This window comes from Chelonoidis abingdonii, chromosome 1 (assembly GCF_003597395.2).
Source record: "Chelonoidis abingdonii isolate Lonesome George chromosome 1, CheloAbing_2.0, whole genome shotgun sequence".
NCBI classification, from domain to species: Eukaryota; Metazoa; Chordata; order Testudines; family Testudinidae; genus Chelonoidis; species Chelonoidis abingdonii.
In genome coordinates this window covers 212,789,984-212,803,503 of record NC_133769.1, presented here as the reverse complement: position 1 = coordinate 212,803,503, position 13,520 = coordinate 212,789,984, and the positions used below count along the sequence as shown (strand labels likewise).

At 44.1% G+C, this 13,520-nt stretch overlaps 1 protein-coding gene and 1 long non-coding RNA gene across 2 annotated transcripts in view; both read left to right on the top strand.

Annotated features, from left to right (window-relative positions):
- The window catches only part of LOC142045797 (uncharacterized), a 368,358-nt gene extending 360,857 nt beyond the window's left edge, over positions 1–7,501 (top strand). The window contains exon 2 of the long non-coding RNA XR_012654661.1: positions 6,932–7,501. This is a non-coding gene — a long non-coding RNA (uncharacterized LOC142045797). The remainder of the gene's footprint in view (positions 1–6,931) is intronic.
- Positions 1–7,501, top strand: part of LOC116833984 (amine oxidase [flavin-containing] A-like) — a 59,979-nt gene extending 52,478 nt beyond the window's left edge. The window contains exons 12-15 of the mRNA XM_032795786.2: positions 1,395–1,492; positions 3,000–3,111; positions 5,008–5,070; positions 5,573–7,501. Coding sequence (XP_032651677.1) covers positions 1,395–1,492; positions 3,000–3,111; positions 5,008–5,070; positions 5,573–5,728 — 429 coding nt within the window. The 3' untranslated portion in view covers positions 5,729–7,501. The remainder of the gene's footprint in view (positions 1–1,394; positions 1,493–2,999; positions 3,112–5,007; positions 5,071–5,572) is intronic.
- Positions 7,502–13,520: the final 6,019 nt, after the last annotated feature.

Below are 13,520 nucleotides of genomic sequence, written 5' to 3'. Positions count from 1 at the left end.
ACTTTGTATAGCGCCAGACATTCACAGATCCACGTGTGCGGCATTGAGTCGTAGGCTTTCCTGTAGTCAATCCAGGCTGTGCTCAGATTGGTCTGTCTAGACCTTGAGTCTTGGGCGACTGCTCTATCTATGAGCAACTGGTGTTTTGAGCCTCTGGTGTTGTTCCCAATGCCCTTCTGAGCTGTGCTCATGTACTGGCCCATGTGGTCCTGTAGCTTGGCAGCTATGATGCCTGATAGGACTTTCCATGTTGTGGGGAGGCAGGTTATTGGCCGGTAGTTGGACGGTTCTGTCCCCTTGCAGGGGTCTTTCATGATCAGCACTGTCCTTCCTTGTGTTAGCCAGTTTGGGTGGGAGCCTGCTGCTAGCAGCTGGTTCATCTGTGCTGCTAGGCGTTCATGCACTGCTGTTAGTTTCTTTAGCCAGTAGGTGTGGATCATGTCTGGTCCAGGTGCTGTCCAGCTCTTCATGTTCTTGACCCGCTGCTGGATGTCTTCGACTGTGATGGTGACTAGTTTCTGTTCTGGGAGATTGCTGTGCTCTGTTCTCAGGTCCTGCAGCCACTTTGCACTGGCGTTATGAGTCTTCTCTTTCTCCCATATGTTCTTCCAGTACTGTTCAGTTTCTGCTGCTGGTGGCTCTGCTGTTATTGTGTTGTTGCACTGCAGTTGGGAGTACACCTTGGATGGTTCTTTGGAGAACAGGGCATTTACTTTTTTGGCCTCTGCTTCTCTAGTGTATCTCCTTAGCCTGGTAGCCAGTGCTGTGAGCCTTTGTTTAGCAGTCTCTAGGGCTTCAGATGGAGTCAGGCCCTTGTATTTTTTCAGTAGCCGAGTCTTATCCTTAATCTCTACACCCTTCTGTAGTTCCACCAGCTGACTAACTTCTCTCCGAGTCGCCTTGATCTTATCCTCCAACCTCATTTTCCAGGGTGGGTACATACTGTTGTTCTTCTTGATCGTGTAGCCAAGCATCTCCAGGATTACAGAGGCTGTAGCGTATACCAGTTCATTGGTTTGAGTTATGGTGGTAGTAGGGATTGTCATGAGGGCTCTATTGGCATCTTCTAACATACTATCTGATGGTACTTCTCCACTGAGCCTTGGTAATCGGTCTCGAGGATTGACTGTAGCTAGTTTCTCCATGATCTTATGCCTCATATCAGCTGCTGTGCTCTGCAATGGAGGGGGTCGCAGTGAAGTTTCAGCTTCAGGTGTGGGCTGCACATCCACTTGTTCTTCCAGGTCTTCTTGAGTCTGGGATGTAATGTGGAGTTGGTCTATCTCAATATATATTCTGATTTTGTTTCCTAAAAACCAAATATTTACTTATTTTATTTCCAATATCCTAGCCAAGGGCTTGTTCTTTCTTTCATGTCTCATTAATTATTACAGCCAGTGCATTATGAAGAAAAGAACTGGAGTGAAGAACAGTATTCGGGGGGATGTTATACAGCCTACTTCCCACCAGGCATCATGTCTCAATATGGAAGGTAAACTAGATAACATGGTGCTTTTTTTTTTTTTTTTTTTTTTGGTAATGTCTTTGTAATTGTTACAATATTCTTTCTATACAAAACACACTGAACATACTGCATATGGGTGAAATCTTGGCCCCACTGAAGTCAATGTGAGTTTTGCAGTTGACTACAGTGGAAGCAGGATTTCATCCACAATCTTCAGTGAAACAGAACACCCAGGCTAATGGACCTATGTCAGCAATACAAGACTTCTTCTCACTAGGTCACTGCCTGATTTTTGCTGCTTAAAATGTTTAATATGTTCCTTCAGTGCTTTCTAAAAAAGTGATGCTGTGGCCACTGAAGTCAATGGGAAAGTTGCCATTAACTCAATACCTGCAAGGTCAGGCTCAGACAGAGTTAATTCAGTTATAGTCACAGGGAAGGAATAAATAGGGATATAAGTAAAATTCTTATATATGAACCACAAACAACAACATGCAGTTCTTACACCTAACTAGCAGCACAGGAAAATTGCTTTGTTCCATATGGTCCACTTCAGCTATTAGTGATTAAAAGTGTAGTTCTGTTAGTGAAGTACTTGCGGCGAACATGATAGTCCTTCCTGCACATAATGGGAACAACCCAACCCATACATCCTTGGCAGGGGCACACTGTGGCCCTTTTAAGATTTTTCTCAAGCTGGCTGCCAGTCGTCTGAGGAATACCCTGTCCATGTTTCAGGATGCTGGGGAATCCCTGAGCATATGGGTGCTATATTTTATTAGCCTGAGTGCCCTGGAGTGATGGGGGAGGTTTACGGCTTTGCCCACAGTCTGAGCTAATCTCCAGCAGCCGTTTAAAGTCTAACCTAGTGTTTTCTCTGTGACCACTAGAGACTCTCCCTCTGTAAAACGGGAGTGCAATTCCTGTGGCTGTGTTGCCCAAGAAGCTTATGGAGTTTGTGCAGCTAGCATCTGAACTATAGCAGCACAGGGTCCTGAAGGGGGAGATGCAGCTTTCCCTTCTTCATCCAGAGGCATTTTTCTCTCTCTCTCTCTCTCTCTCCCTCTCCCTCTCCCATTTGTAGGGCTGCATGCTAAAGGGGAAAAGTTCTGCTGAACTTAAAATATAAGAGCAACCCATCCCTGCAAAGGCATTATTCATATCCAGTTGTAATGGAAGAATAAAAGCAAAGCAGCCATACAGGGGAAATAAGTTCATTTAACCACAGTGCATTTCTGGAGCCTCTTAGGATTGTTCCCTATTCAAGCACTAAAAGGAGACATCTTCTGAGAGATCAGTTTATGTCTTGGATTTTCTCTGATCTTCTGTCTTGACTAATGTTAACATGTTCCACATAGTAGCAGGTAAGATGCTAACCTAAGGGAAAACCTAATGTATTTCTTTCCCTCTCCATACCAGCCCTTTAGGAATTTTGAGAAACTTAACAAGCTCTAGTGTCAAGGGCAACAATTGCTTTTAAAATGATTGTCAGCCTTCAGTTAGTGGCCTTTGACATTTTACATTTGTTTTAAAGGACCATTCGCCAGCCCCTCGGCAGGATCTATTTTGCTGGCACGGAGACCGCTACGCAATGGAGCGGGTACATGGAGGGGGCTGTGCAGGCGGGAGAGAGAGCAGCAAGAGAGGTACGGATAACCACTTTTCCTTGATCATGGCTATTGAAGACCAAAAGAGGCCAGATGTTTCATGGAAGTTTCAATCTTAATATCTGACTTGGAGTATGTCTGCATTTGGGGCTGGGGCTGAGATTCCCAGCTGGAGGAAACACATCCACGCTAGCCATCATGAGGCTAATGCACTGAAAATAGAGTGTAGCTGTCCTGGTGTGAGTGACAGGGCCACCCCAAGTACATGCCCGTCAGAGACCCTAGGTACATACTCAGGGGTAGCAGCCCCTCCCATCACTCACGCTGCTGCAGCTACTTTTCATTTTTAGCCTACTCCCTCACTGAAAGCTAGCACAAGTGGGTCTCCTTGAGTTGGGAATCATATACCCAGCTCAGGGTGTAGACATACCCTGGGAGCGTTAGCTACGGTAACTGTACCAATGAAAGAGGGTGCCTAGAATGAACAGATTCCAAAACACCACGAGCCAAAGTTTAACTATATTCTGTAGATTATGAAATCCTTTGAGGTATTACAGGTTAAAGTCTCAGACAAATCAGAATGTTACCAAATTCATCACTGGAGTATTAAATCCAAGCCTGTGCAATCTGTCTTCTGCCTAAAAATAAACACCTCAAGCCCAACTCTGCCCTCAGATAGACCCATACAACTTCCAGCAGAGTCCATTATTTGGTTTAGCTCGTTATGTATTTGTTGCACTAGCTATTATTTCCAGTTATAGACTTGTAAAATCTGACCTTTTTTTTAATACAAGTGATCACTCCCTTCTCTCTGACAGAGAACACTTAGTTAAGTTCTGTCGATCCATCATGGGCAACACAGTCTGTTTGCTTGGTGGGTTTTTTAGTTTGTTGTTTGTTTGTTTTTTTAAACAAATAGCACATCCAGGACTTGCTTCTCAGTCAGACTGCCACGGCAGCTGGAAGCAAGCCTCCCAGTCCAGATAGACGGACTCCCGCTAACTCTGCTTGAGCTAACGCACTAACAATAGCCATGTGGACCCTGCAGCATGAGTGGGAGCATGGACTAGCCACTCGAGTCCCCAGTCCACCTGACCCCCTGGGTCTGGGCTTAGCTAGCGAGCCCAGGCCGTCATCCCTGTCACAACATCCTCACTGCAATTTTTAGTGTGATAGCTAGAGCAGAGCTAGCATGAGTCTGTCTCCCCAGGCTGGAAGGCTGGCTTACAGCAGCAGTGTGGACATGCGCAGGATAAAAGGACCTGCAAGTGGGCACAAATTATATTTTACCCCCACTGTTCCTTTACTCTGGCAGAGCAGTGTAAAGGAGGCTTAGTGGGACTGAGAATTGGGTCCATGGCTTCCATTTGATGTGATAGTATAACATTTTAATAATCATTTAAGTGTTTCAGATCACCCTTCCTTCTCTTTCCCTCTACACACCTTAACAGTGGTGGCTACAAAGACATTTACCAATTTGTGCTGCAGACACTTTATGCCCTTGCAAACCTCTGCCCTTGTTACAGCACTTTGGTTTTTTGTTGTTTTTAAAACACTGATTTTTATATTCTCCAAAAAGCCAAGGGATAACTCCACGATTAAGGACCTTCAGAGGTACAAATTTACACCCCTATCCCTGTGATCGGCAATCCAATCAGCATCACTGCCAATAGATTTTCAGCCTCATGAGCGACACAAGATTAAATTTACTTTAATATTTCTCAGGCTGGGTAATAGACTGTCTGGGTACCTTTTTGCCTGTGCCTGGTGGGATGAAACCTATGACAACTGTCTCAAGTGGGAAAGCTGCACAAGTCTCTCTGATGTTTAGCTTACAAAAAAAATAAGTTTTTCATTTTCTTGATGTTACTTAGTTACCAGCTTGTGCTTATTAAATAAAACATGAATGTTCATGTGGTGTCATTTTTCTTTCAGATACTGTTCGAGATGGGAAAGATCTCAAAGGGTGAAATCTGGATGCCCGAACCAGAGTCAGAGGCAAGCTTTATCTCCTGTGTATTTGTAGAGCAATAGCTAAACACAGTATTCTGGTTGCTAGCCCTAGCTAAGTTCTTATAGCCATATGAGTGCTTCGGATCACCTAACGTTATACATGAATTCATCTTCCCAACACTCCTGTGAGGGAGGAAATTATTGGTCACTGTTTTGCACATGGGTAACTAAGGCCCACAGAGAATGATTTAATTGCCCAGGGCACTACTGGGAGTCTTGGAATAGCCAGGAAATGAACCTGATTCTGCTGACGCCCACGCCAGATCCTTAACCACAAGACCACCCTTCTTGCCAAGCCTGTTGTCTGATTTACATCAGTGGTTCTCAGCCTTTTCCATATTGTGACCAAATTACAACAGAAGGTATATTGGGATCCTGCATTTAGTTAGAAAGAGAGAGAATTCTATGATTTATATAATACATCCGTGAGCTCTGTACTCCCCTCTCATGTCAGAGGTGACCTAATGCTGAATGTTTGCTCCTCCAGGATGTCCCAGCCCGGCCAATCACTTCTACCTTTTGGGAGAGAAACTTGCCGTCTGTACCAGGACTGCTGAAGCTGGTTGGATTTTCCACTTTCTTCACTTCAGTGGCTGCTGTTGGGCTGTTTGCCTACAAAAAGGGGCTGCTAGCTCAAAACTAAAGAGTCTCCATGGGGAAATTGCACACTTGCTGCTTTCCCCTTCCCAATCCAAGGGTTATCTTTAGAGAGGAGTCACACGGAAGGCTGGAAAGGGAAAGAGACCTTCTTTAGACGTTCCTTTGAATACCTGCATTAACACACCTAAATCATTCAAACCAGGGTCAGTTCAACAACAACAAAGATCAATTGTGGTGAAAGAAGTGGCATTTCTAATTTCCTTCTACATTAATTTGTCTTGATTGACAGCATAGAATCAATTGCATATATTTCCTAACATCTGGAGGAGACAATCCAGAGCAGAAACTTTGCAAAGGGCAAGATGCCTTTTCGATAATGTTTTCTTCCATTTGCTGTTTTATTTTTTTAAGTGAAATTAATATATATCTTTGTTTTAAATCCATCTCTGTGCAGAGGCTGAGTAGGTTAGAGGGCTCTTCTGTAAAATCCTTGCTGCGCGGAAGACTGACAAGCCAATCTGATTTACAGTAGCAAAAAATTAATTAAAACATATTTGATTAATTATAGCTAGATACAGAACTTAGCCATGAGCTGAAGGAATAAAGATATTTAGCATCCTGGCCGGACTAGTTCAATACACCCAGAAAAAAGGAATGCAGGTGAACTTTTTTACTATGTTATTGAACAAATGGCCACACTTGTCTAACCGTGGAGAGCTGTGTCTCAGTTGTCCATTTGTTGTGGATCATGTGGACACATTATGGATCTGTCACCTTCTGTCCCATACACATATAATGCTGCTTGGCCTACTATTAAAATTGACAGACGTGAATTAGCGAAGTTATAGACCAACTGACCTAGGATAGTAAAGACACTGTTTTCGGAGTGTTAGCAGTTTCCTGACTCCCTATTAATTTGCTGTTTCCCTTCACGTATAATCTGTACTGCCTTCTTACTGTCAAGGGAAATACATGTGGGGCTGGAATTACTGCCTTGTAAATGCCATTAATTGGATGCTTCTGCCTGTCTCATTGTTGTACAGGAAGCATTTATTGCTACATTCCAAGAATGCTTCTTATACGTGGAACTTTAGATTGTTTGTTTCCAGATAAACACTTTTCAGCATGTTAATTTAGAGTATGATATAATAGTGTTTAAGGCCTGATCCTGACATCACAGAAGCCACTGGGGGGGAGGGATAGCTCAGTGGTTTGAGCATTGCCCTGCTAAACCCAGGTTTGTGAGTTCAATCCTTGAGGGGGCCACTTAAGGAACTGGGGTAAAAATCTGTCTGGGGATTGGTCCTGCTTTGAGCAGAGGGTTGGACTAGATGACCTCCTGAGGTCCCTTCCAACCCTGATATTCTGTGATTCACTGATATCCAGGGGAACAGATGCAGGCCCTGAATGAACATGAATCTGCACCTCTCAGCAAAACTGAATCAAGGCTGTCTTCTTATATCCTGGGATGCATAAAACCACTCAGCTGCATTCTGCAGTTCTCTCATGCTAAATGATGAGCTCAGAGAAGCCAGAATGCGTCCACTGATTAAATTAATTTGGTGTTTACAACTTGTTTTCTGCTGGTGCTGGGCTATAGTTAGTGTGGTGTGTTCTCTAAAAGTATTAACCAAATAATCACTGTTATTAACTGAAATGGAATATATGCATTCAAAATGTGCCATTGTTATGAACTGCTTTTAAGAATGTGGATATTGTATGTACGTCCAGGAATTCCATTGTAATTCAACAGTAGTGAAATGTGCCTTTCAATATTCCTCAAATCTTGATAAAAGGATCCATTTTGTAAAGCTTTCTTCAGATTCTTTTACTTGCATCATTTTTGTGAGTTTGCCCAGTGGTTCTACATATTTTAGACTTTGCCATCTGCACCTCTGTTAAAACTCTCGGTACATCACATACAATAAAGCCAAAACGCCTCCAATTGATCTTAATCACTAGACAAAGAAAGATAAATCTTCTCAGCCCGTGTGACCTCTCTCCCAACCCTTAGAGAACACATGAATGTAGTTCATCCTGGAGTAAACTCAGTGTAGGCTCTGGTGAACCAAGGCAGGAAGCTACTTCCAAAGCGAAGGACTATTCACTGAGACAGCTTGGCACCAGTCGCCTTCCAATAAAAAGTGGCCATTGTTAGTGCCAGCACTCAGATGAACACAACTACCACAGTCAGAAAGGTACTCTCTCCGGTAGAGAGCACCAAACTATTTACTTCTTCACTCAAACCCATTGCATGAGAATCATCCAGGCTGCACCATTTTTTTCAGAAACCAGCCAATTATTTATAAGATGATCTGGAGAGTTTTAATCTTCAACTTCCCTACCCATTTGACACGTGCACACACTCACTCTCTTGAATTTAGTTGTTGGGGAAGGACACAATAATACCATCAAGGAAACCCCTTGGAAATGTTGGATTTTTAATACACTCAAAAGAACTAGATAAGTTCATGTAGGATAGGTCTATCAGTGGCTATTAGCCAGGATGGGCAGGGATGGTGTCCCTAGCTCCTGTTTACCAGAAGTTGGGAATTGGTGACGGGATGGATCACTTGCTTACTCCCTCTGGGGCACTTGACACTGGCCACTGTCGATAGACAGGATACTGAGCTAGATGGATCTTTGGTCTGACCCAGTATGGCCATTCTTATGTTCAGTGGCAGTGCCAAACTCTTATTCAAAGGGAGTTTGTGGCAGTTTCCCTGTAGAAAGTATTTTAAAATGGAGCATTTGGGAATTCAGTTCTGCTTAATTCGACAAAGGAAGAAGAGCAGCTATCCATGTTATTTGCCAGACGTGGGTAAGTCGTCTTAAACCACTCCAGCAGTGGCCATCTGAGGATTCCCATGCACTGGGGAATCCTCCAGCAATGGAGAGGTAGTACAGAAGCAGCAAAGAAATCCTATGCCGCCACACCTCACAGGGGCAACATGTCAGGGGCACGGCCAGGGGACGGGAATATGGGCAGAGTGGTGCCACGCTTTGGCAATCCCTAGCTGCAGGAATGGCCCTGTGGGCCGCTGCAGACAGGCCTAACCTAAAGCACCCCTGAGCTGCTCTAAGTTGCACCAGTGGTTGAATATTTCCCTGACTTAATACATTATATATGTAGCCACTCAAATACATTCACCGGTTGGAAGTGAAGGGATATAAGCCAACGATACCCATAGCTAAAGTGGGACTAAAGCAAAGCGACACCAGTATTATTCTTTTCTAGCTTTTCCAGCTAAACACAGGCAATGCTTGCAATGTACTTCAGTGCTACAATGATGGAATAATTCAGCAGAACCTGTCCTGAATAATTTAACATCGCCCAGTGAGTGCTCCAAAACAGCACAGTGAAAAGTGCTCCTCACTCCCGTGGAGACTGTAAATGGTATTTGAAATAAAAGTGTTTGATTAAAAATTGGCATTTTAGAATCTCCTGCTGCCTTGAAGCACCATGCTGCTGCTGAAAAAGGACAGCAGTTGGGGTTGGGGCAGGATTATGAAGCAGAAGGGAAACTGGTAAAATACCCTTTTGACAATCAGTACAACTTTAATATTAAAACCAATGTTTAAACAGTAAACAGCCAAGTTCTTTCTGAAACCAATTTTAAGATAAACTCCATCCTATTCTATCATCTCTGCCTGGGCTCAAACTGAGCCATTCCCATCGTTACAAGCACTACTGTTAAAACAAAAGTGGAAGCACTTCCTTCCACTGAGAGCCTTTTAGCAGAAGTTGGCCGTGCATATTCAGTTATGTCTTGTTACTATTTTGACACATGACTTTAGCGCTCATGAAAGATGTGTCAAAAGAGGCCTTCACTCTTCAGGGTTGTCAGTTTGCCAAGAGGAGCAGATAAGCACAGGCAAGCAGTAACACAGGCTTCCTTGCCCTGACCCACCTGTGCAACTATCCCCTCACCAGGGGCTCTCGCTGAGCATCCTGGCCCATTTCAGTAATGCACCTAGTCATTGCTTGACTTTAAGCCTAGGAAGTCAATGGATGCTTAAAGTGAAGCATGTGCTTAAGGTCTGCACTGGATTTAGCTGGAGTGCTCAGCATCTTGCAGGTGCAAACCCCTGAACAGATTGAGCCAGATTCATCCCTGCTCTAATGCAAGCATCAGTACTACAAAAGAAGGGAAATGGATTGTGCCTGCTCTAGTCAGGGACTGCCAGGTACTGATGTGGTCCCCCACCACAGGCTACAGCAGCCTCAGAGCTGCCCTACTTTGCACCCCGTTACCAGTGCAGAGCCTCAGAACAGCCACACTCCCTCCAATACCGTTTCCCTCAGGCCACCCCCGGCCCAAGAGTGCTGCAATAAGGAGGGGTGGAATGAGTTTATTGTACTGAATTAGGGAATGCACAGGTAACAGGGTGACCTATAGTTCTCCAGGGATATAATCTCCTGATTAAAAGAAAGGAGACAATGTTCTAACCTGCTGGGAAAGCCCAAGGAAACACTCAACAGTTACCCCCACAGCTAGTTCCACAGTGTGCTGTCTTTAAGGACAAATACAGTTATCAAGTTACCAGCATGGAGTGACTCACTAAGCCTGATGCTAGGCCCCTCAGAATGGCCAGCGTGAGGCTTGTCTTCGTAGAAGACTGAGCTGACTCAGTCGGCAAGGCCAAGTGTCTCTGCATCATCACTTAGCTCGGACCACCACACAGTCCAGCCCCCTGTGGAAGATGATGGAACAAGCCCCTGGACTCTTGTAAAGGCAGGGAATGCTAAGGGCTCACCACAGGAAAATAAGGGCTATTGAAGGAGAGACTAAGACAAAAGGGGGAAATAGAATCTCCAAAGAGGGAGCAATTAAGGTTAAAATCCAATTTAAAGGTATGGGGGAGGGAAATCAAGGGGAAAGACTGATATTTGATGTGTTGAAGTAAAACAGAGATCAGAGCAAACATGGATTTGGGGAACAAATCCGAGAAGAAAAAAGCTACAGATCAATGAAATCAAATAAGAAAGTAGTCAAAATGTCCAGACAGTATTAAGAGAAGAATGTGCTGCAGACCCCTAACATCTCTTGTATTGTCTATCTAAGATACCATAACCGTAGGACCTGAGAGCCTCACAATCTTTAATGTATTTATCCACACAACACCCCTGTGGGGTAGGAAAGGGCTCTTAGCCCCATTTTACAGGAGAGGCATTGAGGCCCCAAGGGACAAAGTGACTTTCCTGAAGTCTAACAGGCAGTCTGTGGCACAGCCGGGGACCTATGGCTTCCAGGTTCCAAGCTATTGCTCTAGCCTTCACTTTTAGTTTGCATAAAGAGTTCAAACATTACAAGATAACCAATGTTCAAAGGTCTGAACCTGTGTTGGGGTTGAGGTCTGAACCTGTGCTGGGTTGCACCTGACAGAGGTTAATTCAAATTAAGTCCTAATTTAAAGCCTGGAGGGGCAAACAGTACCCTTGTACAAGGGACAGCCACCTGTCACACACAGTTCTCTGCTTGACACTCACCAGGCTCCTGTGTTTTGGTCCCAGTTCACTAGACCCATGTGCTTATTAGCTTCCATGGGTCTGAGCAGGCTGCAGCATTGTGTCTTTCTCCTTGAGCTCTCTGACACATTTCCTAAGCATGGACTGTCTGTAACCCCTTCACAGAAGCAGAGCCCCACAATCCCCTGGACCTGTGATGACCCCTCAGATCCCCCAGTGGCCTAAGCACACCCTGCCCACAGCGCCAATCTCATGGATATTCTGGGTTTACAATTTAACTCTTCAGGGACATATGATATGTGAAGCAAGCAGACACCTATAGATGTTACAAAAGTTTCTAAACACATTACTCTTTCCTCAGATAGCACAGCAGATACAGGGAGCCAGACAAACATCATAAAAACATCTACATGCATTTCCCTGCCTCAGTCTTCTCACCATTCTGACATATTCTTTAGGCTTCAGTCTGAGTCCTCTAAAGAGTTCAGGAGCCTTCCTGCTCTCCAACACGTCATCTCTTCCAGAACATGGCATCTCTCTCTGGTCTTTCCTCCAGCTCTTGCCTGTTCAAGCTTTTTGTAAAAAGTAAAAATGGCTGGTTATAACTACCAGCCCCCTTGTCAGCTGACTCCCTGATCAGCCTCATCAGGTGATCAAAATACCCGATCAGGGGACCTGTTGCTTAATCACCACCCCCTAGCCTTAACTTGAGACTTGAAAAATTGCTTTTCCTTGCATGGCAGCCAGCTCTTTTTGTCCAAAGGTACTCCATTTAATGGATGATCAAAGTTGAATGACCTTCTACTGTTTGCCCTGTGCCATCAACCCTCGGTATTTTAGTCCAATATGGAGGTAAAGGATGCAGGAAAGCAAAGACCAGCCTTACAATCAAATTGGAGTTTGCAGCTTCATAAAGACATATACAGAGCATTCATAATCTCAGACAGAAGTCATAAACTGCAGATTCATAGATTCTAGGACTGGAAGGGACCTCGAGAGGTCATCGAGTCCAGTCCCCTGCCCTCATGGCAGGACCAAATACTGTCTAGCCCATCCCTGATAGCCATTTATCTAACCTACTCTTAAATATCTCCGGAGATGGAGATTCCACTACCTCCCTAGGCAATTTATTCCAGTGTTTAACCACCCTGACAGGAACTTTTTCCTAATGTCCAACCTAAACCTCCCTTGCTGCAGTTTAAGCCCATTGCTTCTTGTTCTACAAAGAACCCCCAAATTATCACATCCATCTTATATTGTTTAATTTTCATTGCATAATAAAGAAATATGGCCAAGTTCACCCCAAATACTATAGACTGAAACAAACTTTTTGAATTGCTTATTAGCATCTTGTTAACTATTTGTGTTTAAATATTCTTATCCATTATTCTTTCTAAACTTTATTAATGTTTTCCAGGCTGTGCTCTCTAACTTTTGATTTCACTTTACTAGTCACTTCCCAAAGGCTCTGTGATGGGTTGGATCAGAATCCCTCTTTGGGACTGCCACCTGATGTGCTTAGACTACCTCAGAACCTGTTTCCCCTGCCAGCTTGGGACTTCAGTGCCCTGCCTGATTTGAGCCAGACACCCTTGCCTGCTACAAACACAGACCCAGATCAGAACTACATTCCCCGAAAGCTGCAGGCTTAACTGAAAACAGTTTAAGAAATGTTCCTGTCTCCAGCACCCAGATTCCCAGTTGCCAATGGGGTCCAAACCCCAAATAAATCCATTTTACCGTGTATAAAACTTATACAGGATAAACTCATAAATTGATTGCCCTCTGTAACAGTGATAGAGAGATATGCACAGCTGTTTGCCCCCACCCCCCCAGGTATTAATACATTCTCTGGGTTCATTAATAAGTAAAAAATGATTTTATTAAATACAAAAAGTAGGATTTAAGTGGTTCCAAGTAATAACAGACAGAACAAAGTGAATTACCAACCAAAATAAAATAAAACACACAAGTCTACACCTAATACGATAAGAAGCTGAATACAGATAAAATCTCATCCTCAGAGATATTCCAGTAAGTCTTTTTTACAGACTAACCTCCTTCTAGTCTAGCTCCAGCAATCACTCACACCCCTGTAGTCACTGTCCTTTGTTCCAGTTTCTTTCAGGTATTCCTTGGGGGTGGAGAGCCAGCTGAAGACAAAATGGAGGGGTCTCCCAGGACTTCATATAGTTCCTCACTTGTGGGTGGACACCCGTCCCTCTCCCCTGTGTAGAAACCCAGCTACAAGATGGTGTTTTGGAGTCACATAGGCAAGTCACATGTCCATGCATTTATAGGTGGCAGCCATTGTTCACATGCTACCTTGAACATCCCCAGGTAGATTTCTTATGTGGACTGGAGT